The 21,716-nt window shown below is 45.8% G+C and overlaps 1 protein-coding gene across 2 annotated transcripts in view; it reads left to right on the top strand.

Moving 5' to 3' along the window:
- Positions 1-21,716, top strand: part of GAD1 (glutamate decarboxylase 1) — a 65,880-nt gene that overhangs the window by 21,182 nt on the left and 22,982 nt on the right. For both annotated transcript variants that reach the window (XM_048484253.1, XM_048484254.1), the window contains exons 4-6: positions 4,088-4,246; positions 6,807-7,049; positions 14,721-14,811. In XM_048484253.1, coding sequence (XP_048340210.1) covers positions 4,088-4,246; positions 6,807-7,049; positions 14,721-14,811 — 493 coding nt within the window. The remainder of the gene's footprint in view (positions 1-4,087; positions 4,247-6,806; positions 7,050-14,720; positions 14,812-21,716) is intronic.

Genomic DNA, 21,716 nt, shown 5'->3' with positions numbered 1-21,716 from the left:
ACCCGGGGCGATGAACAGTCCCTGTTCAGCGGCAGAGGCCTTTGCAGCACCAGCCCAATAGTCCCGGTAGGGATGGGGCTCGTTAAGTACTGGGTTGGGGCGACAAGAACCTCGTGGGGGAACTTAAGAGATGGGCTGGGTGCATGCGAGCCAGAGATGCCACGAGAGGGGGGTGGTTTTGGTAGGGGCCTTGGGCGTTTGGGTCTGCTCTAGTACTCTCCTCCTTGGTCCTGGGCTGGGGAGACGCTCGGGAGGAGTTTCCCGACGGCAGTCAAGTTTCTCCAATGGAAGCCCTTCTGGCAGCGTGGGCACCGGGTTTTAGGTGGCCTTCTCCTCCTGGGGGAGGACCCTCCTCCATCGGGTTGTAGGCCCCCCCACCGGCTGCCTACACTCCCTTCGAGTGTCCGGGTCTGCCGCGAGTTAAAAGCAGTCATCCTGAGACTGTCTCCCCACCGTGGAGAGTGCTGCGCGAGGAGGCTAGCTTGGTAATGGAGGACCCGATGTCCTGGCAAGCCTTTAAGCATGTCGGCCAGTTCAGGATTTTGCCCCAGGCCCGCGGATTGCTCTGCGGCACTGCGGGAAGCGCTCTCTTGGCGAGGCGCATGAGGAGCCTGCTTTGGGCCTCCTCGCTTATCTACCTGCCTCTTGAGCTTCCTGGAGCCTGTTCACAAATTCGGCATAGGGCTCTTGGGGGGTTTTGCGGATGGAGGAGAAACTCTGGGTTGGCTGGCGGCATTGGGGACTTTGACAAAATGCCTTATAGGCACACTCAGAGGCGACCGTATGGGTGGCCTCAGGCAGGACAATCTGATCGCTGGGATTGGCAAAGCATCGGGGCCGTAGAGCTGAGCTGGGCGGTGTAAAGGCCAGAGGTGGCTGCTCTGTTGAAGCATTGCTGGCTGAACTCACTTTCCCAGACCACAAATTCGCGAGGGCTCCAGGAGCATGCGAAAGGTGGTCTTCCAGTCATCTGGAACCATTAGGTGGTTCCTTGCGATATTTCCAGCATGCCTCTCACGTAGGGGCTAGTGACTTACGTCCCGCATTGCTTTGGCGGAGCCTCGGTAAGGATGTTATAGCTTAGGGGCGGTACTTTCGACAACCCGGATGACGCCATCCTCCCCCCTCAGTATCTGTGAAGTGGATGGGGCACAATGCAAGAATATCGCTGCCGCTCCCGCCAGGGTTTCTTTCTTCTGCAGATCGTGGGCTAATACGCTCTCTGCAAGAGTTTGAAACCCGCCATTACGTGGCGCTGACGGAGGTGCAGTGGCTTCGAAAATGAAGGCGGAGCATAGTAGAGGGGCCGAGCCATGAGAGTTTGAATTGGGTGAAGGAGCGAGGGGGCAGAAGGAGGACAGGTCCAATTTAGTGGATAGAGAAAATTCCGGGTTGAAATTGAAGGTGAAAGATCGAAGGAGGGCTGCCCTACAGCAAGGAGCCGTGAGGGTCTGCAGGCTGGATGGCGACAAAACATTGTCTCCACGCCAGTAGCAGCGACATCGGCCACAGGCTCTGTGCCAAGAGTGCCTCGATGTTTTCCCAGTCCTTAAGATTCAATGTCCCCCCTCTGGGTACCATGGACACTGAGCTTCAATCTCCTCAACCAATTTGGCGCAGCTCCCTTCTTTACGTGGGACCCTGCCGCGATTTCGTCAACGCTTTCAGTTCGCCAACGCGTTTGTCATAAGCCCTGCTTTTGCAAGCTCCCATACTCACCGGTGTTCCGCCGGACGGTAGAGTGTCCTAGGACGCCATGTCTCTGGATCGCGCCGATCCAGAGGACAGCGACATACCAAACGGTGGTCCCTGGATGCGCCGATCCAGCGGACTTCTGTATCGCGCCCTTCCCCAGGCGACGGTGAGCAGGGTGGAGGTTCGAGGATTCCCGGTTTTACGGCACCAGCTTGTAGTCAACGCACGCGTCAGCGTGAAGAACGGTGACGGTGACGAGATAACATCTGGTGGAGATCGCCAGCAGCGGAGACCGGAGGTCCGGGTGGTTCCTAGCGAAGTCTCGCCTGCCGGGTTCCTGGCACCTTTATTGTTACCTTATCGGGCGCAGTAGGAGGGAGGACTGGGGAGTTCGTGGAGAGCTGGAGGTCGGTAGATCATCATGTGATGCATGATCTCATCTGGCTACGTGCGGAGGAGAGGAGCGTACGCGTCTGAGCCTAATCCTCACCTGGGGGCAAGACCATTGTCCCTGCGCCCGGTGATTGAGCCAGACAGTTCATGACCCGTGACTCATGGGGATGAGGGGGGGTGCGATGCGACCGGCAAGGCCGCAGGTCCGTTGGCGTCCCAACGTTCTACTACGGCACTGCTGGGTCGGCAGTGCACTACTACAGCCCTCTTCAGTTATTCAGTTTTGCATAGTTTGCAGAAAGCCAAAAGAGCAGGAGCCGCTCAGGCAGGTCCTTCCATAAGGGTGGGGGGTGGGGGGGGCGACAACCGAGAAGGTCAGTAGTTGGTTTTGCCCGTTTCCAGGTTGGCACTTGCAGAAGTGGCTGATGAGTGAAACTGTGTGTCTTGCTTCTTGATAGGTTAAGAAGAAGTAAACGGAGTGTACTTTCAAATGCGATTGGAATTGTACACACACCTACCTACCTGAGAGGAACAATTCCATCGAATGCAGCAAACACAGCAATTATGAGTTGTTGTGAACACAGCAATTAATGCATGTACACACAGACACACAAGTCTCCACCTAACCATGGGTGTGCACTCTGTTGAAGTGAACTTTGACTTGTAAAGAAAACAGACACTGTTTATCATGCCACTGTATTCTTAGTTCACTTCCATGCACAGAATTGGAACCTATGGCTACAATCCTATGTGCTCTTACTTTGGAAGACGTGTCATTGGATTTACTTCTACTTACTTCTACGCAGCAGTGGCGTAGTGGTTAAGAGCAGGTGCATTCTAATCTGGAGGAACTGGGTTTGATTCTCCACTCTGCCGCTTGAGCTATGGAGGCTTATCTAGGGAATTCAGATTAGCCTGTGCACTCCCACACACGCCAGCTGGGTGACCTTGGGCTAGTCACAGCTTCTCGGAGCTCTCTCAGCCCCACCCACCTCATAGGGTGTTTGTTGTGAGGGGGGAAGGGAAAGGAGATTGTAAGACCCTTTAAGTCTCCTACAGGAGAGAAAGGGGGGATATAAATCCAAACTCTTCTTCTTCTTAGTCAACGCACATAGGTTGGGGCTGCAAGTTTCTTCCTGAAAAAACAGTGCGTGAGAACAAAGTGCTGCTTCTGAAATGGCTCCTGGATTTGGAAAAAAAGAGAAATCCAAAACACTGCTTTTGCTCAAGGGCTCCCCTCCCTCCCTCTCCCTCTCTCTCTCTTATGACAGGAAGCAAGATTCAGGGACTGGGCTTTGGAACAGGAGCAAAAGACGTCTCCCAGGCTGGCACTTGGAGGTGGTGTCTTGATTGGCACTCCAAAGAGACATGTCCTCCGGTTTAATCAAAGAGCGCTGAAGAAAGAGAATCTGACAAGGGCCCCAGTTTTAGTCCAGCGGCTTCTTTTCCTGCCTGCTTTTTTAAAGCCCAAACTATCGCCTCTGGGGAGGAAAGAGAAGGACGGGGCTGGGTGGGGTAGGAGGGCTGCCATAATTGCATTGACTTGTCCTGAGCTCCCTTCTTTCCGGTGGCTGATTGTTGGAGTGGAAACTGTCCGATTGACTTAATAAGGATTTACCATGACACTGAATGACACATTAAAAAAAAGTGGTGTGGGTACTGGGCTGTGTGTGTGTGGTTGTTTTGTGTGTGCGTGTGCCTGGCTAGCTTTTTGACGTCCTTTGAGTGCTCTTTCCTCCAGGCAAATTCTCTTTCCCTATAAATACTCTTCCTCCCTGACCTCATTGAGGCAGACCCACCGGAATCAGCTCCACTTTGAATGGGATCTGGCCAGGCCAGCTAAGAGGGAGGGTCAGAGGCCGGCTGGCTCTTACCTTGCCTGTGACTGTGGCCACCGCAATTATTTCCTGCGACTTGAGGGCTCGTCTAGTTGCAGCCGAGATGCTGGGAAGCGAGAACAAATCCTCTCTGACCTGTGCACCTTGTAATAATGATGTAGGGTTCCTGCAAAGGAATAACAGCCTGGAAGACAAAAGTCGCCTGGTGAGCACGCTCAAGGAGAGGCAGTCGTCCAGAAACCTGCTGGCCTGCGAGAACAGTGAGAAAGAAGCCAGGTTCCGGAGGACCGAGACAGACTTCTCCAACCTCTATGCCCGGGGTAAGCGGTCTCTGTTCTGCTTTCTCTTGTACCTCTTCTTCCCACTGCTTAGTGTGAAAGTGAAGGTGAGGCCTGCCTGCCTGCCTGCAGTTCCCTCACCCTTTGGTGTCTGAAAAGTGCCACTGCCAGCTACATTCCCGTGATGACAGTGTGTGCTGTGTGTACGGGGGTGTGACCGCTCAGTAGAGCAAATACATTCTGTGCATGACCTGGATGCAGAGTTTAGAGCTCAAATCATGCCATGGTTTTGTTTCTTTCCCCAGCCCCCTCCGAATCCTGTAGTTTATCTTCTGTAATCACCTTGTTTTCGCAACAAATTTGCTTGTGCGTTTTTATCTCACCCTTTATCTAAGGCAGTGGTTCTCAACCTTCCTAATGCCGTGACCCTTTAATACAGTTCCTCATGTTGTGGTGACCCCCAACCCTAATTTATCCATTTTACAGATGCAGAGAGTCTTAGGTGACCCCTGTGAAAGGGTTGTTCAACCCCCAAAGGGGTCCCGACCCACAGGTTGAGAACTACTGATCTAAGGAGTTCAAAGTGGTTTGTTTGGTTTCTGTGAGGTAGGTTAAGATGAGATTACAAGATCTCCTACTAGGCTTCATGACAGAGTCGGGATTTGAACCCAGAAATTCCTGCTCCAGTAGTCTAATCGCTATACCATATTGGCTTTCTCCTACTTAAAAAAACCCCTTCATGATTGCTTGGCTGAAGATACTCTTCAGCAGTGTCATTTTACAAGCATGCTTAATTTACAAGTTAGCATTATTTGCTGATATGAGGTAGGTTCCCCTCCCTTCCCTGTGCAGATTTATTGGCAGTAATTATAGAATACTAGTGGCAACTGGGTAGAGTTATTATCTGCTTGTAAAGTTTCCAGGGGCATTAATGGCCACTTCTGGAAATATTAACAGTTTTTGAATTAATGTCTGACATACATACATACATACATACATACATACATACATACATACATACATACATACATACAAAGTGTGTGTGTGTGTGTGTGTGTGTGTGTGTGTGTGTGTTCTGGACTTATTTCTTGGCTTTCTGTCTGTATTAGTGTAATTATTCTCAGCAGAAAAAAGTCGTTGTTATCCAAAATCTAACCACCTTCACATATCCTTAGTTAAGCAATACTAGATAATTTGGGTTGGTGCCATCCAGTTGAAACCAACTGGAAATTTTACACGAATTTCAGTGGCTCATAAGAACATAAGAACGTAAGAACGAGCCAACTGGATCAGACCAGAGTCCGCTAGTCCAGCACTCTGCTACTCGCAGTGGCCCACCAGGGGCCTTTGGGAGCTCACATGCAGGATGTGAAAGCAATGGCCTTCTGCTGCTGCTGTTGCTCCTGAGCACCTGGTCTGCTAAGGCATTTGCAATCTCAGATCAAGGAGGATCAAGATTGGTAGCCATAGATCGACTTCTCCTCCATAAATCTGTCTAAGCCCTTTTTAAAGCTATCCAGGTTAGTGGCCATCACCACCTCCTGTGGCAGCATATTCCAAACACCAATCACACGTTGCGTGAAGAAGTGTTTCCTTTTATTAGTCCTAATTCTTCCCCCCAGCATTTTCAATGAATGCCCCCTGGTTCTAGTATTGTGAGAGAGAGAAAAATTTCTCTGTGTCAACATTTTCTACCCCATGCATAATTTTATATACTTCAATTATCCCCCCCCCCCCCCCCGGCTCAGGGTTCTTCCCTTTGCTTGGAAGCTTCCCTGAAATAGAAAACAATGTCTCCTCCTTCGGATGGCTCTAGAATCGCCATATTGATTATTGCCATGGGTCCAATCAGGATTGCCCACAGTGCTGTCTTAAACAGCATAACAGAGGTCTATGTCTGTTGATTGCATTGGATCTAGAAGGGCATAATTCTGCTGCTTAGGCGTGCACTACCAGGGTGCACAGCTGAAATATTTTGGTTTCAAGCCATTTATTAGATTGGAAGAAGGTTCCATTCAATCTGTCTTCTAATGTATTTGAGATCATATGGCTAGGTGGTAGCTTCAAGCAGTTCTGTTTGGCCACAGATGTTCCATTACACTGAGTGAGGCTGAAGTCCAATAATGTGCATTTAGGAGGGGTAAGAATCCTGCTGAAATCAATAGACAAACCGTCTACCCAAGATAGATCTGACATCATCAAGACAAGCAGTAGAGTTCTCAGCCTGTTCACTTAGAATCTCGCTGAGTTCCATTCAGAAGGGAGTGAAACAAAAATGTATACTAGCTCCCTTATTATTTAACTATTATATTAATGACCTCCACACCTCTTAAAACATGCACTGAAACCACTGGAAAACCCCACCCATTTACCCTTTTAACCATACTGCTTTTCCAAATCCATCCACTTAAAGGTAATCAATCCAGGTTCAGCAATCTTTGGTTAACATATAGTGTGTGTGTGGACTTCTTTTTTGGATGAATTTGCCACACAAGAGTACAATCTATATTTACAAGGTGCGTGGCAAAGAGAGAATGAAGAGGCTGGGAGCTGAAAGAATCTCTTGCTGCTCCTAAACAGTGATTGTTGGTCTATTTCTTAGATTTGCTGCCAGCCAAGAATGGAGAGGAGCAGACGCTGCAGTTTCTTCTGGAGGTGGTGGACATTCTCTTGTCCTACGTGCGGAAGACCTTTGACAGGTCCACCAAGGTGCTGGATTTCCACCACCCACATCAGCTCTTGGAAGGCATGGAAGGTTTCAACCTGGAGCTCTCTGACAACCCAGAGTCACTTGAACAGATCCTAGTCGACTGCAGAGACACTTTGAAATATGGAGTCAGAACAGGTGAGAGAATTCTTTCAGCTTTGCAGGAAACTGGGGGTAGAGACATGGTGAGGATCATGCATGCATGAAGCTATGGCTGATTACCCACTGGTGCAGAGGTTCGTGGTGGGACAGGAAGTGTGTCAGGGCAAGAAATCTTGTTCCTGTTTGCTGCATGCCAATAAGGGAGGCACAATAAGGGAGCCACCTATGTATGTCTTGTTTGTGCTGAAATCTTGTTCCAATGCGCTTCCTGTTTGCAGCGTGCCAAGAGAGGAGGTGCACTGGGGCGAGAAATCTTGTCCTGACGTGCTTCCTCTTACCTCACACATGCTTCTTGCTTTCAGACTCTCTGGACATAAATTCAGTTCCCAGAAAATATTTCCATGCCTGGAGCATGATGGTGGTCATCATATGCCCATTCCTTGAGCTAACCTGTTTTGCTCCAGGGGTGAATGCAGACTGAGTCTCCCTTTGTGCCAGCCAGTGGCCAAACCCTGCCCCCTCCTCTCACTTCCTTAATCCTTGCAGATCATGTGACATGATGGTATCACTTTGCTCTGCTCTGGTTAGACCTCACCTAGAGTATTGTTTTCAGTTTGGGGCACCACAATTTAAGAAGGATGCAGACAAGCTGGAACGTATCCAGAGGGCAGCAAAGATGCTGTCTGGAGACCAAGTTGTATGAAGGAAGCTTGAAGGAACTGGGCATATTTAGCCTGGAGCTGAGACATCTGAAAGGTGATATCGTAGCCATCTTCAGGTTCTTGAAGAGCTGTCATACAGAAGATAATGCGAAGTTTTTTTCTGTTGCCCAGAATTTTCAGCTAAATATTAGGAAGCATTTCCTGACAGAGCAGTTCCTCAGTGGAAAAGGCTTCCTCGGGAGGTGGTGGGCTCTCCTTTGGAGGTTTTTATGCAGAGGCTAGATGGCCATCTGTCAGCAATGCTTATTCTGTGAACTTAGGCAGATCATGAGGGGGAGGGCAAGAAGGGTTGCGTCAGTCTTGGCTCTCGTGGTGCTTTCTTACATGCCCAGGGTAATGTTGATTGCCGTTTTGGTGTCACGAAGCAATTTTCCTCCAGGCCAGATTGGCCAAGAATCCTGGAGGGTTGTTTGGGGTTGTTGTTGTTTTTTTTTTTTGCCATCTTCTGGGCATGAAGCAGGGGTCACTGGGGGTGTGGGGTATAGTTGTGAATTTCCTGTATTGTTTGGGGGATGGATTAGATGATCCTGAAGGTCGCTTCCAATTCTGTTTCTACGATTTCTGAAGTGAGGATGGAGCAGCCTTAAGTCTAAAAAGTTCTATGAGTGCAGGAGCTTCCCAGTTTTTATGGGCAGAGCATTTATATATCAGGAGCAAGGCGTTTATATATCATTTATACACCATCTTTCTCCTTAAGGGGGGGGAGGATTGATTTGCATCATTCTCCTCCGTTTTATCCTCAAAGTCAGTCCATAGGGTTGAGGCTGAGAGGATGTACCTGGCCCATGATCAGCCAGCAAATTGACAGACTGGAGATTTGAACTTGGGTCTCCCAAATCTTAATCTAGCACTTTAACTAGATTGGCTTCCTTTCCTTTCATATAAGAGAGGGGAGTCCTATATGCATAGGTGTCAAACTCATGGCCCTCCAGATGTTATGGACTACAGTCCCCATCATCCCCTGCCAGCACATTGATGGCAGGGGATGATGGGAACTGCAGTCCATAACATCTGGAGGGCCGTGAGTTTGACACCTATGCGTGTATGGTATACTAGACCAGGGGTTTGCAATCTTTAACACCCAAAGAGCCATTTGGACCCTTTTTCCACGGAAAAGAAAACACTTGGAGCTGCAAATACTATTTGACATTTAAAACGAAGATAACACTGTATATATTGTTTTTTACCTTTACACTTTGTATGAACAATTATAGTGTGTTGCTTATGAAATCCATGAAGTGCTACAGAGAAATTTATTATTTATGTAAAGAACACATTTTGAACTCTTAAAAAATAATAACAGACCTCCATGTCTGCCATGGAGGGTGGACTCGACAGCCATGTTCCTCGCTGAGCATGACCCCCGCCCTGGTCCCAAAAACCACAGCTTCTGAGAATCTACCCCCAAATGTCCTGGGATTTGCCTGCTGGGAGTTGGCAACCCACAACAACCATGGCTGAGGATGATCCTGGCCTTCCTTCCTTCCATGATCTACAAGCTTACCCTCCACTGGCTTACTCTGAAGTAAACCGTCCAAGATCCACATGCAAGGCTTTCCCCATGCGCTCCTGCCATCCTTGGCAATGCAGAAGCAAACAATTCCCACCCACCCCTGCCTCCCCATCAAACATCCTCGATGTGTGCAGCCTTGCAGGGCTGCAGGTAATAACTCCTTTAAACCCTGACATCATCTTTCTCACCTGGTCACAGCCAGGCTGCCATCTACCAGGAAAGCCCCTGGAGCTCAGCACTGCTGAAGTCCCCCATGTGGTCCCGCCCCTCAAGAAGAACCCGGGGGGAAGGGGAAATGAGGCCACCCAAAGCAGAGTCGACCCCTGACCCCCCATTCAAAAGGAGTGGACTGAGGTTAGGATTGCGCTGAAAATCTGCGCTCCTGCAACTCCCTCCCATTTCCCACCCTTCGCCGCTCACCTGGTCAAGAGGATCCATCAGCAGTGCTCTACCCCGTGCCATCATCACCGGCATCAGCCAAACAGGCAGCTGGGACAAGGAAGGTGAAAGTGGCTTGGGATAGGTGTCTTGGGCTGTGCTTCTCTAGGAACGGGGACTCTTTCCCATTAACCCTTAGGGTGACTCTCCAAAGGAGGCTGAGAGGACCCAAGCCATGTGGAACCACAGTACGAGGATGAAAGAGCTGCATGCAGCTCTGGAGTCGCAGGTTGCAGACCCCTGTACTAGACCAATTAAAAATTATTGTTTAAAATAACATGCAAGTTTTAAAAACAGCTTCTCCTTGGGAGTCCTGTCTAAAAAAAGAACAAAGTGGGCTATACCCAACAGAGTTGCTGAAGGAGAAGGGATGGATCAAGGGTGTATCTATAAAAAATAGCGCCTGGGGCAATCAGCAAAAAGAACCCCCCCCCATGTCAGTGAAATTCTGCCCCCAGCGTCCTCCCTCCTGCTCCTTGCCTGCCCCGTGCCCACCACCTGTGTGTGAGCAGTGCGGAGCAGCCACTGCTCTGTTCACTTTGGCTTTCGGCAAGCAGCACCACCACAATGCATCTGGAGCTCCTTAGCCTCCTCAACCAAGGCACCAAACAGCTACCAGCAGAAAGCATCGGGGTTTTTCAGTAGCAGCTGACCTGCTGAGAGAGCGTTGAGGTTGACGGAGTTGACTTGGTGCGGTCTGGATGGCGCCTTCTGACTTGGGTGTGTGTCCAATTAAGAGCCCTCCAATATCGTGAAGCCTTGGAGAGGGGGGTCTCTGGGGGGGGGGGAAGGAGGAGGGGTGTGAGGGCAATTTTCCATCCCCACGTGACTAAATGGCCTTTGCCCGGGGACATTTGACCTCATATTGGTGGTGGTAGAAAGTGCTGTCAAGTCACAGCCAACTTATGGCAACCCCGTAGAGTTGTCAATGCAAGAATTGAACCGAAGTGCTTCTCTGTTGCATGCCTCTTCGTAGCAACCCTGGACTTACTTCCTTGTTGGACTCCTATCCAAGTATTACCCAGGGCTGACCCTGCTTAGCTTTTGAGATCTGACCATGAAGCTCAGGCCACAGTGGATTAGGGGTTACAACATTTTGAAGGCCGTATTCTCCACAGGGGAGAATACAAGATGCTGCTGGGGGCACAGCGACTGGAGCAACACCAATTATTGCCATGTTGCTCCAAAACTGCTTTGAACCCGAACCCCAGGACGCAGAGGTGTAGCTGGGCCAAACTGCGCCCTCACGCCGGGCGCAGGGTATTTTTTTCCACCTCCCATGCCCTCATGGCACTCGAGGGGCCCTCCCGGCTATGCGGTATCGCACCCTTTGCCTTCATTACCATACTTCACCTACGTTCCTTTTCTATTTCTAGTACTTTTTGAGGCTGAAAAAAGCGGCCTCTTCACAGTTTAGGGGAAAAATGCCTGATGAACTATACTTCCCAGGAGACCTTGTGAGCCTCAAGGTCTCCTGGGAACTGTAGTTCCTCAGGCAGTTTTTAGCCTGAACTGTTAATAGGCCACTTTTTTCAGTCTCAAAAAGTACTAAAAAAAAAAAAGGAATGTAGGTAAGTGTGGAAAGGGGGCGGGGTATGTGTATGACACGGGGGGCATTGTGGGGGGCTGCGGGGGGAGGGGGAAAGGGGGAGGGGCCGGGGGGCAATTTTATGCTCGTCCCAGGCGTGCGCCCGGTGCACGACGCCCCCCGTCCCCCTGGCGCTCTGCCACTGCCAGGACGTACTTCCTCTCTAAGGTAGCTGCCATTTATGTGTTAGCGCTGTTTTCACTCAGTAGGTTAGCCACCATCTGGAAGCACTGTAACATCCAAGAACCTAATGATTTTACTGATGCCAAAGGCTCCGTTACAGAGGATAATACCTCCCAACTTGGACAGCAGAACTCAAGACATTATTATACAAGGATGGCAAATCGTCATTCACATTCCCCATTATATTTTTACCACTACTGGGAGGGTGTTCAAATTTTCAGCTCAAAATAGTTGGGGCCACCTAAGTTCATGCCTTGGATTTTATTGAAGATAAGAAGAGGCATAATGGTCAGTCTCATTACTCACCCTCCCAATATGTAGGATTAGAGTTAGTCTCTTTTTTTAAATTTAGCATTTCTTACCAGGTTTGTGAAACATTAACAGTGAAGGATATTGTGCGTGCTGGAAATTTGGGTTTTTTTCCACTGAAAAATACCACAAGGCTTGATCTTGTGTTTTTGTAAAGGCTCTTCTGGGTGTGTATCAGGCATAATGTGAGTCCTAATATGACCTGACATGGTCTTCTCTGTTGCCGGGCACCGAGCTTCACTGGTTTTATGCACTGTGTCAGAACAAACCATTAGAATGTCATCAGGACTTTTCATGAAATATGTGTTCTGAGTTACCTTCTGATTTAGGGCAAAGGAGAATCAAAGACTGTGTCACTAGCAAAACCTCTCTTTCACTTTGCAGAAACTCACCTGGTAAAAGGGGACTACTTTTAAAATAGGGAATGCAGAAGAGTTTTAAACCATCCCATTTTCATTTAATACTTATCTGAATGAATGCAATTTTTTGCCAAACAACAGAGGATACTTTGGGCCCTTCCATAAATGTACATTTACATACTCATTTGTTGCAATTTGCAAATAGTTTTCACGTGGCTTTTGTCAGGTCATATTAGGACTCACTCATTTATTTTACAAGGTTATATTTTTGTTTGTTTTGCATGTGGAAAAAATGCCATACTCCCCACAGACAGTTCACCTGTGGCTATTGTGGTTGCCATGATTACGTTTGAGAGGCTTGCTTGATACACTGAGAATGCCTGAATGCCATAGGCATTGGCTATTACCTGTGATGTCACTGAAGAGACACTGTGCAAACAACTAGTGTTAGGTAATGGTTAGCGTTTCACAGTTTGACTGGGAAGGTTTGTATTCTAATCCCCTGTTGTGAAGCTCTGTGGGTGACTTACACTGCCATCCAAAGGCATATCTAGGGAAAATGTAGCCCAATTCAAAATCTGAGTTTTCTGCTGTAGTACTCATGGGGGATTCCTTCTTCCTCTTAACTTAACTTTAATGTAAAACAAGATCTGTACTGGCCAATGGCACTAACAGTGGAGATTAAAGCTAAGAAGGGGAAGGGTCCCCCCCTGTGAGTATTGTGGGTGCCCACTTGTATATTCTAATAGTGAGTGTGTGACCCCATCTATAGATTTCTAAACCCACTGATTGGGACCACACAGGGGAAAAAAGATACTTTTGCAAACTGGGGGGACCTCCCAAGCTTGCAAAAAAAAATCTGAAACTAAAAAAAAGGGGTGGTGGTGGTTTGTCCCCTGTGATGTATGCAGACACTTAGGCATATTTTGGCAGTAGAATGTTGAGATCCCTAAGGGATAACATGGAACTCCACATGATTGGCTAGAGAGAACTGCCTAGCGTTCTTAGTCAGAGCACTGTTTTGAGGAGAGAACTGAATTGAACACTTGAAGGAATAGGTCTTCTGCTAGAACTCCATTCTGTGGGAGCTGAGGGCCATTTCAAAGTGAGTTGAACCACTCTGATTAAGTGCCAGGAAGGACAGATTTAAGTCAGGGAATCTGTGCCAAGGTCCTGGAGTTAACCACAACACAGTGACACTGATTAATCACACTGGTGGCTTGGTTGATTTTCTCTGAGAAGAACCCACCCAGATATGAGACAGTGAGGGTCCTGAAGGTGGTTTAATTAGTAAATAGAGAAAGGATTGGGTTTCCTGGAGGAAAGCTGCAAATGATGAGCATCGTGTGAGATAGACATTCTAGAGCAGAGACTATTTTATATTTGGTGTTTGAGGAATTGTGTAGGTGTATACTTACTTGAGATAAGAAATTAAGGTTTTGTTAGCATATTAACTAGAGAGCCAAACCAAAAGACAGATCACCTAATTTGGTGGGTCCTTAGTTTGTGAAGAATTTAAGTGATTGTAACAACTTGAAAACACTAAGATAGTGACCTGTGTGAACCTTGCACCAACTGTAAAAAAGATACTGAAACAACTTGTAAAATAGTAACCTCTCAAAAACCAGCTTCTAGTATATAATGTCAATTGTATATTTTGCCAGAAAAACTTGCTGATTTACTTCTTGCAAAAAAACACCTTTTGATTCTTTATTTAAACTTTACAAGCCTCTGGTGCCAGTTTATTTTTTTCTGACAGAAAGGAAAAGATTATTTTAGTGTCCCTACAGAACTGCTAATCTTCCTGTCTGTGAAGTATTCCAGCTGAACAACTAAAGACCATTCTTACTAATTAATTTAATTTATATGTGGGGAAATGCAAAGTGTATATACAAAGTCTAAATTATCTCATTCACACTACTGTATTGCATATTGTCGAATAAATGGGTGGCTCAGTAAAAGCATAATTGACCATTGGAATTTTGGAGGGAAAAATATCCTCAGGGCATGAGTCTGTGGGAAGACACTTAAGGGCACTAATGACCTGCCCTCTTGTCATATCCCCCTCAAACAACAGTGTTGTCCGTGTAAGTGAAAATAATGCTCTTACCTCCTCTTCCCCAGTGGTCCTGGTGGGGGCAGGGGGAGGGGGGAAGCCAAGCTGGACCCAGCAGCAGCAATCGGGGGAGCCTCAGGAGGCCCAACAGGAGCTGTGCTGGGGTCACTGCTTCAAGCAGCAATGGTGGAAGGGAAGCCTCAGAGGGCCTGCCTGGAGCTTTGTTGGGCTTGCCCCTAACAGTGGTGATGTGGGGATGAAAGAGGCTTCATTGGTCCTTACAGTAGTGTTAGTGGTGGGAGTGGACATGACCAGATACTGCAACAGGCAGCCACAGGGTAGAAGAAGTCTAGGAGGGGGAAGGGATTCTCTGTCTGTGAACACTTTTATAGTAATAATAAGCAATGCCATTTCCAATTTGAAGGTATAATCTCATGGAACAGAACTTGGAAAACCAGATTGTTTAGACCTATTAAAAAAGCACAAAATGTCAGATGGAAAAATTGCAATCTTGAATTATCATGTTTCATTTTTTTTAGGTCATCCCCGCTTTTTCAACCAGCTTTCTACAGGACTAGATATCATTGGCTTGGCTGGAGAATGGTTGACATCTACAGCTAATACAAACATGTAAGCACGCTCTTATTTTTCTTTCCATCATATTTGCTTGCCTGGAACCCAATTATTGCTTCTTAACTACAATTTCATTCACCTACCAGTCTAAATTATAGACCTATCTTCCAGCTGTATGCAGTAATGACAAGCACTAACAATTCCAATTTGAAGGTAGCATTTTATGCAACAGATCTTTATAGTATAATTTTATAAATGTATTACCTTGTGGCTTACAGTAAAATCCTAAATAGTGTTATAGTCTCCTGAGGCCAGTCATTTCAATTGACTTAGAAGAGTGTAATTCTCCTTAGGATTCCGCATTCAGACTGTGATTACTGTGACAACATATGTGAAGCACTGTATAAATGTTGATGATAGTACTTAGTTCTTTGAGTTTTAAAAATCATATCTGATACCTCTCAAATGAAGGAGATATAAATATCTTTTGAAACATAGTTGAAAAACATTCAAGGTACCCATACTGACCAAGGGATCTCCTAAGTGGATCCCCTATGGCCTTTGGACTTTGTATATGTACCCCATGTGTTTTGTTATGTGCTGGAGCTCTGATGCACAAATGGAGCTCTCTCTCCAGTAAGAATTTCCCCTTTCACATCTGTATGCATCTTCTTTTGAGGCAGCCCACAACTGCTGGACATTTGTATGTGTATGTCACGTGAGAACCTAAAAGGCAAGCATTTGAATATTCTGAAATCTTTTCCACAAGCATGAGAGGTAGGAAATGAATAAGGCTAACTCACATGGTTATTTAAGTGTGTAGTCTACATCTTGTTCAGGCACTGTTGAATTTATTGAGTCCTTGAGTTCCAGTTGTCTGAATTCAGCCAAAGTTAGAAAAAACTTGATGTATATGAGCTAAACTTTTTCCATTGCTGCCATGTGTAGATAGAGTTTTAGCAGTTGATGTTTATATCTAGTGAAGTTTGAAGGAGTCTAGAATCACTTTTTACAGTGTGGTGTAGTGGTTAAGAATAGTGAACTCTAATCTGGAGAACTGGGTATGATTCCCCACTCCTGCACATAAACAGCAGACTCTAATCTGGTGAACAGGGTTTGTTTCCCAGCTCCTAAACTTGAAGCCTGCTGGATGACATTGGGCTAGCTAGTCTGTGTGGGAAGGGAAGGAGTTTGTAAACTGCTTTGATATTCCTTATGGCTGAGAAAAGAGGGTTGTAAATCCAAAACTCCTCTTCTACAATGTGCACAGATTCTAGACAACTTCATTTGATGAAATGCCTATGTTCAATGACTGTAATGGTTACTTAAAACTAGAAAGGGGTCCCTAACATCTGTCCTACTCCTCGCTAAATGTCTCAAAAAATTAACAGAACATACAAAAAATGAACATTAGATATAGTAGAACCTGTTAGCCTCTCTTAGTTCATTTTTCTTTTCTAGGAGTTGGGCTGTGCTCTCTGCAGCCTGAAGGAAAATTTGGCTTTGGTGGATGAATAGATAAGTTAACTGGTGTGTTTACCTTACAGTTGCATTTAGGCTATGGTGGAGCGAGCTGAGGAGAAAGTCAAAGAAATATGGCTATTTTATTCCATATATATAATACAGAGATGTCCAGGGTCTAATATGCAAAGGGAGAACCATCAGAGGTCAATATCTCCCCAGAAATATTTGTTTGTTTGGTTCATTTGGCTATACTTTTTCTCTCCAAAAGAACCCAAAGCAGCTTACTGAACTTTTCCAAAGCCATATAATTCCAACAAATACAAAGACACCCTGAGCAGATCATCATTTGCTGGCTTGGTCATCTTAGACCTTGGCTGTGAGATAAAAGTGGCTTGCATTCAAGAGCCAGCATGGTGTAGTGGTTAAGAGCAGGTGGATTCTAATCTGGAGAACTGGGTTTGATTCTCCACTCCTCCACCTGAGTGGCTGAGGTTTATCTGGTGAACCAGATGTGTTTACGCACTCCTACATTCCTGCTGGGTGACCTTGGGCTAGTCACAGTTCTTCAAAGCTCTCTCAGCCCCACCTACCTCACAAGGTGTCTGTTGTGGGGAGAGGAAGGGAAAGGAGTTTGTAAACTACCTTGAGTCTCCTTACAGGAGAGAAAGGGGGGATATAAATCCAAAATCTTCTTTTTCTTTGTGTCTCTGATCACTCTCAGACTTACTGGTAAGTATCTTCAGGCAGAGGAGAAAACAAAGGTAGCCAGATCATATTCAGCGACGGAACTTTTCTTAACTTCAGCCCTTGCTAGTCAAATAGAAGATGGCCCCCAATTTATCAGTACAATGAATGGGAAGGAGGAAAAGGACAGCCAGGACACTATTTAGATAGGGTAGATTAGTGCTTCCACTTCTGTTCATGGCTTTTTTAGAGTGGCCCCTCTAGACCAGCTCAACCCTGAACTGTCCCTAGAAGATAATATGAGTAAACTGAGGCTATCGTACTTTGGTCACATTATGAGAGGACATGAGTCAATGGAAAAGACAACGATGCTGGGAAAAAGTTGACGGTAGCAGGAAAAGAGGAAGACCCAACATGAGATGGATTGACTGTGTGTGTGTGTGGGGGGGGAGCAGTACCTCGGAGTGTGGTGGCGTCTCCTCCTTTGGAGATTTTTAAAGAGAGGCTGGATGGCCATCTGCCAGGAGTGCTTTGGTTATGATGGCCCTTGGGGTCTCTTCCAACTCTATGATTCTACGATTGTGTAACGAAAGGTGCAGCCCCCAGTTTGCAAGACCTGAGAAAGGCTGTTAATAATAGGACTTTTTGGAGGACATTGATTTGTCGGGTCAACCTGAGTCAGGAGAGACTTGAAGACACTTAACATACATATATATCTCATACATTTAGAATGAGAACAAAAATAATTCAAATTGAACCTATTCTGATTAGGATGTGCATGTACCTCTGCGTGTATAAGTGCCCTCGATATAGCTAAAGGTTTATTTCTGTGTGTCTTTGCAGCTGACCTGCTTCTCCTTGAGTATATTATTTTGGTTAAGGTTCAGTAAGACCAGGTCTGGATTAATGGGACTGATTTTAATCGTCTGTTATCATAAAAACAGTAAGATACTCACCACTGGAGTGGATTAATCCACTGGAGTGGGTTAAGAACCGTAAAATGGGGAAATATATATGATGTATTACTGTCATACTTTAAAGTAGCATGAAGTAAAATCAGAAGAGAATTACATGTGTAGCCAGTATGAAATTTCATAATTTATGATATACCCTTATTGTAGAAAAAGGGGAAAAATCAAGTTCAAGGTGATTCATTTTAATCAAAATGGACCTCTTGCTTCTCCCGCGCCCCACGTACCCGTCCACACCACCTCCAATGGAATGGAAAAAAGAGTGTGAGAAAATGCTTTGGGCAATTTTAAATTCCATATTGATTTGCATGAGCTCAAGAACATGTGACACAAAAAAACAGTTAAAAATACCCATCAGCCATCAAAGGCAGATTGTTATTCCAGAATGCTATTAGATAAGAAGAAGAAGAAGAAGAAGAAGAAGAAGAAGAAGAAGAAGAAGAAGAAGAAGAAGAAGAAGAAGAAGAAGAAGAAGAAGAAGAAGAAGAAGAAGAAGAAGAAGAAGAAGAAGAAGAAGAAGAAGAAGAAGAAGAAGAAGAAGAAGAAGAAGAAGAAGAAGAAGAAGAAGAAGAAGAAGAAGAAGAAGAAGAAGAAGAAGAAGAAGAAGAAGAAGAAGAAGAGTTGTATTTATATTCCTTTCTCTCCCAAAGGGGCTTACAAAATCCTTTCCCTCCCTCACAACAAACAGCCTGTGAGGTAGGTGTGGCTAAGAGAGCTCAGAAGCACTGTGACTAGCCCTAGGTCACCCAACTGGCGTATGTTGGAGCATACAAGCTAATCTGAATTCCCCAGGTAAGCCCAGATAAGCCTCCACAGCTCAAGCGGCAGAGCAGGAAATCAAACCCGGTTCCTCCAGAACAGCTGCTCTCAGCCACTACGCCACTGCTGCTCCTTAACAACTACACCACTGCTGCTCCACTACCAGAGTCTTGGTAGTTAAGGTGTAACAAGGCAAAATGTTCTTGACCTTCAAACTGAACAAGGAAGGAATATTCTACCACTGGCACTAGCCACTGTTGAATCTGGATTGTGATTGGCCGCATGCCTTTCAATACGGGCTTGTCCAGTAAGCTTAGGAGCACAGCCACATATCTGACATGTCACAAACCACTCTAGGGGAAAAGATGTATGGCTCCCGGCATTGGCTTAATGAAGACACCACTCCAGAGCTGCTGTTCAATATTACAACGTGCTTTTATTTTTATTTTTTAAAAATCCTAACAAGGTTATTTGTAATTAAGACTGGTGTGACCCAGTCAAAGTCCATATTTTATATCCCATTGATTTCACTAGACAAAGTGAAGAGCGGTATAGTCCTAAGCAGAGCAGCAGCCCAATCCGATGGGCTGAGAGCCTGGCTGTGGCTGTGCCGGCCTGCCTCTCCCAAGGAGACTTGCCAAGTCACAGGTGACTTATGGTGACTCCCTAGGGTTTTCAGGGCAAGAGATGTTCATAGGTGGTTTGCCATTGCCCGCCTCTGTGTGGGCTGTGAGAGTTCTGAGAGAACTGTGACTGACTCAAGGTTACACAGCCACTCATGTGGAATTGAACCTGGTTCTCCCAGGCTCATTCCGCACATGCAGAATAATGCACTTTCAAACTGCTTTCAGTGCTGTTTGAAGCTGTGCGGAATGGCAAAATCCACTTGCAAACAGTTGTGAAAGTGGTTTGAAAAAGCATTATTTTGCGTGTGCGGAAGGGGCCCCAATTAGAGTCCGTTGCTCTTAATCTCTACACCATGCTGGTTCTCATGAAATCTTTAGGGGAAGCTTACTATCACAATCCCTCCCTCTCACCAAAACAAGCACCTTGTGAGATAGCTGTGGCTAAGAGAGTTCTGATAGAACTGTGACTAGCCCAAGGTCATCCAGTAGGTTTCATGTGGAGGAATGGGGAATTCAACCTAGTTCTCCCAATCAGAGTCCACCTCTCTTAACCACTCTTAATCACACTGGCTGTAGAATTACAGCAATCACAGAAGGCAGGTATTTAGAAAATATTTCATCAGAAGCTCAATACAGATAACCTCCTTAAAATAACAACGTAGTTCTCATTAGTTCTGGGGAGTCAATGTTCCATACAGTGTTACAATAACAATGAAGACATTATAGTCTTTACAGCTGTCTAGATCTGCCCTCTAAAGTAATTTTTCTCCCCTTTTAAATCAAAGAATATAGTTTAAAAAGTTTGCCCACAATTTTTCTTGGGGGGAGGGGGGAAGGCTTTGAGATTTCAGAGAGACACTCCAAAGAAAGGAAGCAAGAAAATAATAACATGCATCATACCTCTGTGGTATCATAATAATGAACAGCCAAAGTTATGCTTCTTCAAGCCCCACTGATTTCATTGGGAAAAACTTCCCCATTTAAATTAATCGGACTTTAAAGTGTTTCACTTCTGGGGGGCTGTTCTGTCTTTGATGCCGCCTGACTGTACTAAATTTAATAAGTGTTTTGCAATTAACATCAAAGATATATGGATTGCAAAGTAAAACTGAGTATGATAAATAACCAACATTGCTGGGACACAAACTTGCCCCAAACTGCAACCATTTCTTTAAAGTCCTAAAAATATCACTGTATCACTGTATTCAGAGTGTCTTCTTTCAAGCTTGGGAGATATTCAGAAATTCATTACAGATACTCAAACACTAATTCAAAGAGCACTGAAGCCAATGGTAGAACTCTGACTGACTTCAGTGGGCCTTGGTATCGGCTCTGAAATTAATGATTCAGGCGGTAATTGTCTTTTTCCTGAGACCCAATTGGCCAATGAATGGATATGTACTGTTCAAAAGTACCAACACTGGATCATAGCTTTATTTCTTGCATGCTGTACTGGCAGAATTTAATTGAATTATTTTATTATCCTCTAACTATGCAGGTCAGTATGGGTTGGTTTGTGGATCACTATATTTTGCTTTCATTTTAAGACAATATAGGCAGTTTTTAAAACCCAACTTCCAATGCTCTTTTGTAGCTGCCAGTGATGATGAGCGAAAGCTTGGAAATGTATTCGATAGTAAATTAAGAATTCTCCAAAACACTCTGTCGAACCCCTTTGACTTCAATGGGGTTAAGCGTGTAATTCTGCTTAGGATGGTATGGTCTGTGTAAGAAACTCCTGCCCAAAGATCAAGGGTTTTCAGTGTAAAGCACTGGGCCAGGATTTCTTTGAAGTTAGTTTGAAGATCATAGCTTAAGAACCTTTGAAAAATCTGAATTTTATGTGAAGTGTGAGTCTATTAGGCAGTGATGAAGGAAGGGGGAACTGGCTGCACTTGGGGCATGAACTACCTGCGCGCCCCATCCCACCCCCCGACACGCCCTGACATGCCCGCAACCCCCCTCCCCACCCCACACATGACTGCAGTGGCGATGCCCGGGGCGAGCCGCCCCGATGTTCCCATTGCAGCTACGCCTCTGCTATTAGGAGCCTGGTGGCACAAAGTAATAAGCTGCAGTACTGAATGGTGGGTATATTTCATTAATGCAGCAGAGTTTGCCCAGCCATGGAACTGTGATATTGAGTGCAGTAAAATCAAGCCTCCCAAGAAGTAAATTTTAAAAAAGATAAAACTTACATTTATTCAAGTAGGTTCTGTTCACATTTCTTGTTGCAGTTGAAAGAAAGATAGAAAGCCTGCTCTAAAGAATACATTTCCCTGAACAAGTGGCCAGCTTTTCTGGTGTCACAGGAGTGCAAGTATGGAATATTACTTCATGTAGGTCCATGTGGAACGTGAACAAAATAAACACTGGCTACTGAGAGAGAAGAAGGAGGAGTCAGAGGGCTGGATGATATGGGAGAAGGTAGTCCTTTAAAACTGTCAGCCCTTATGAT

Source organism: Sphaerodactylus townsendi, linkage group LG02 (genome assembly GCF_021028975.2).
Source record: "Sphaerodactylus townsendi isolate TG3544 linkage group LG02, MPM_Stown_v2.3, whole genome shotgun sequence".
NCBI classification, from domain to species: Eukaryota; Metazoa; Chordata; class Lepidosauria; order Squamata; family Sphaerodactylidae; genus Sphaerodactylus; species Sphaerodactylus townsendi.
The sequence above is the reverse complement of the archived record's forward strand: the minus strand, read 5'-3'. Positions and strand labels throughout refer to the sequence as shown.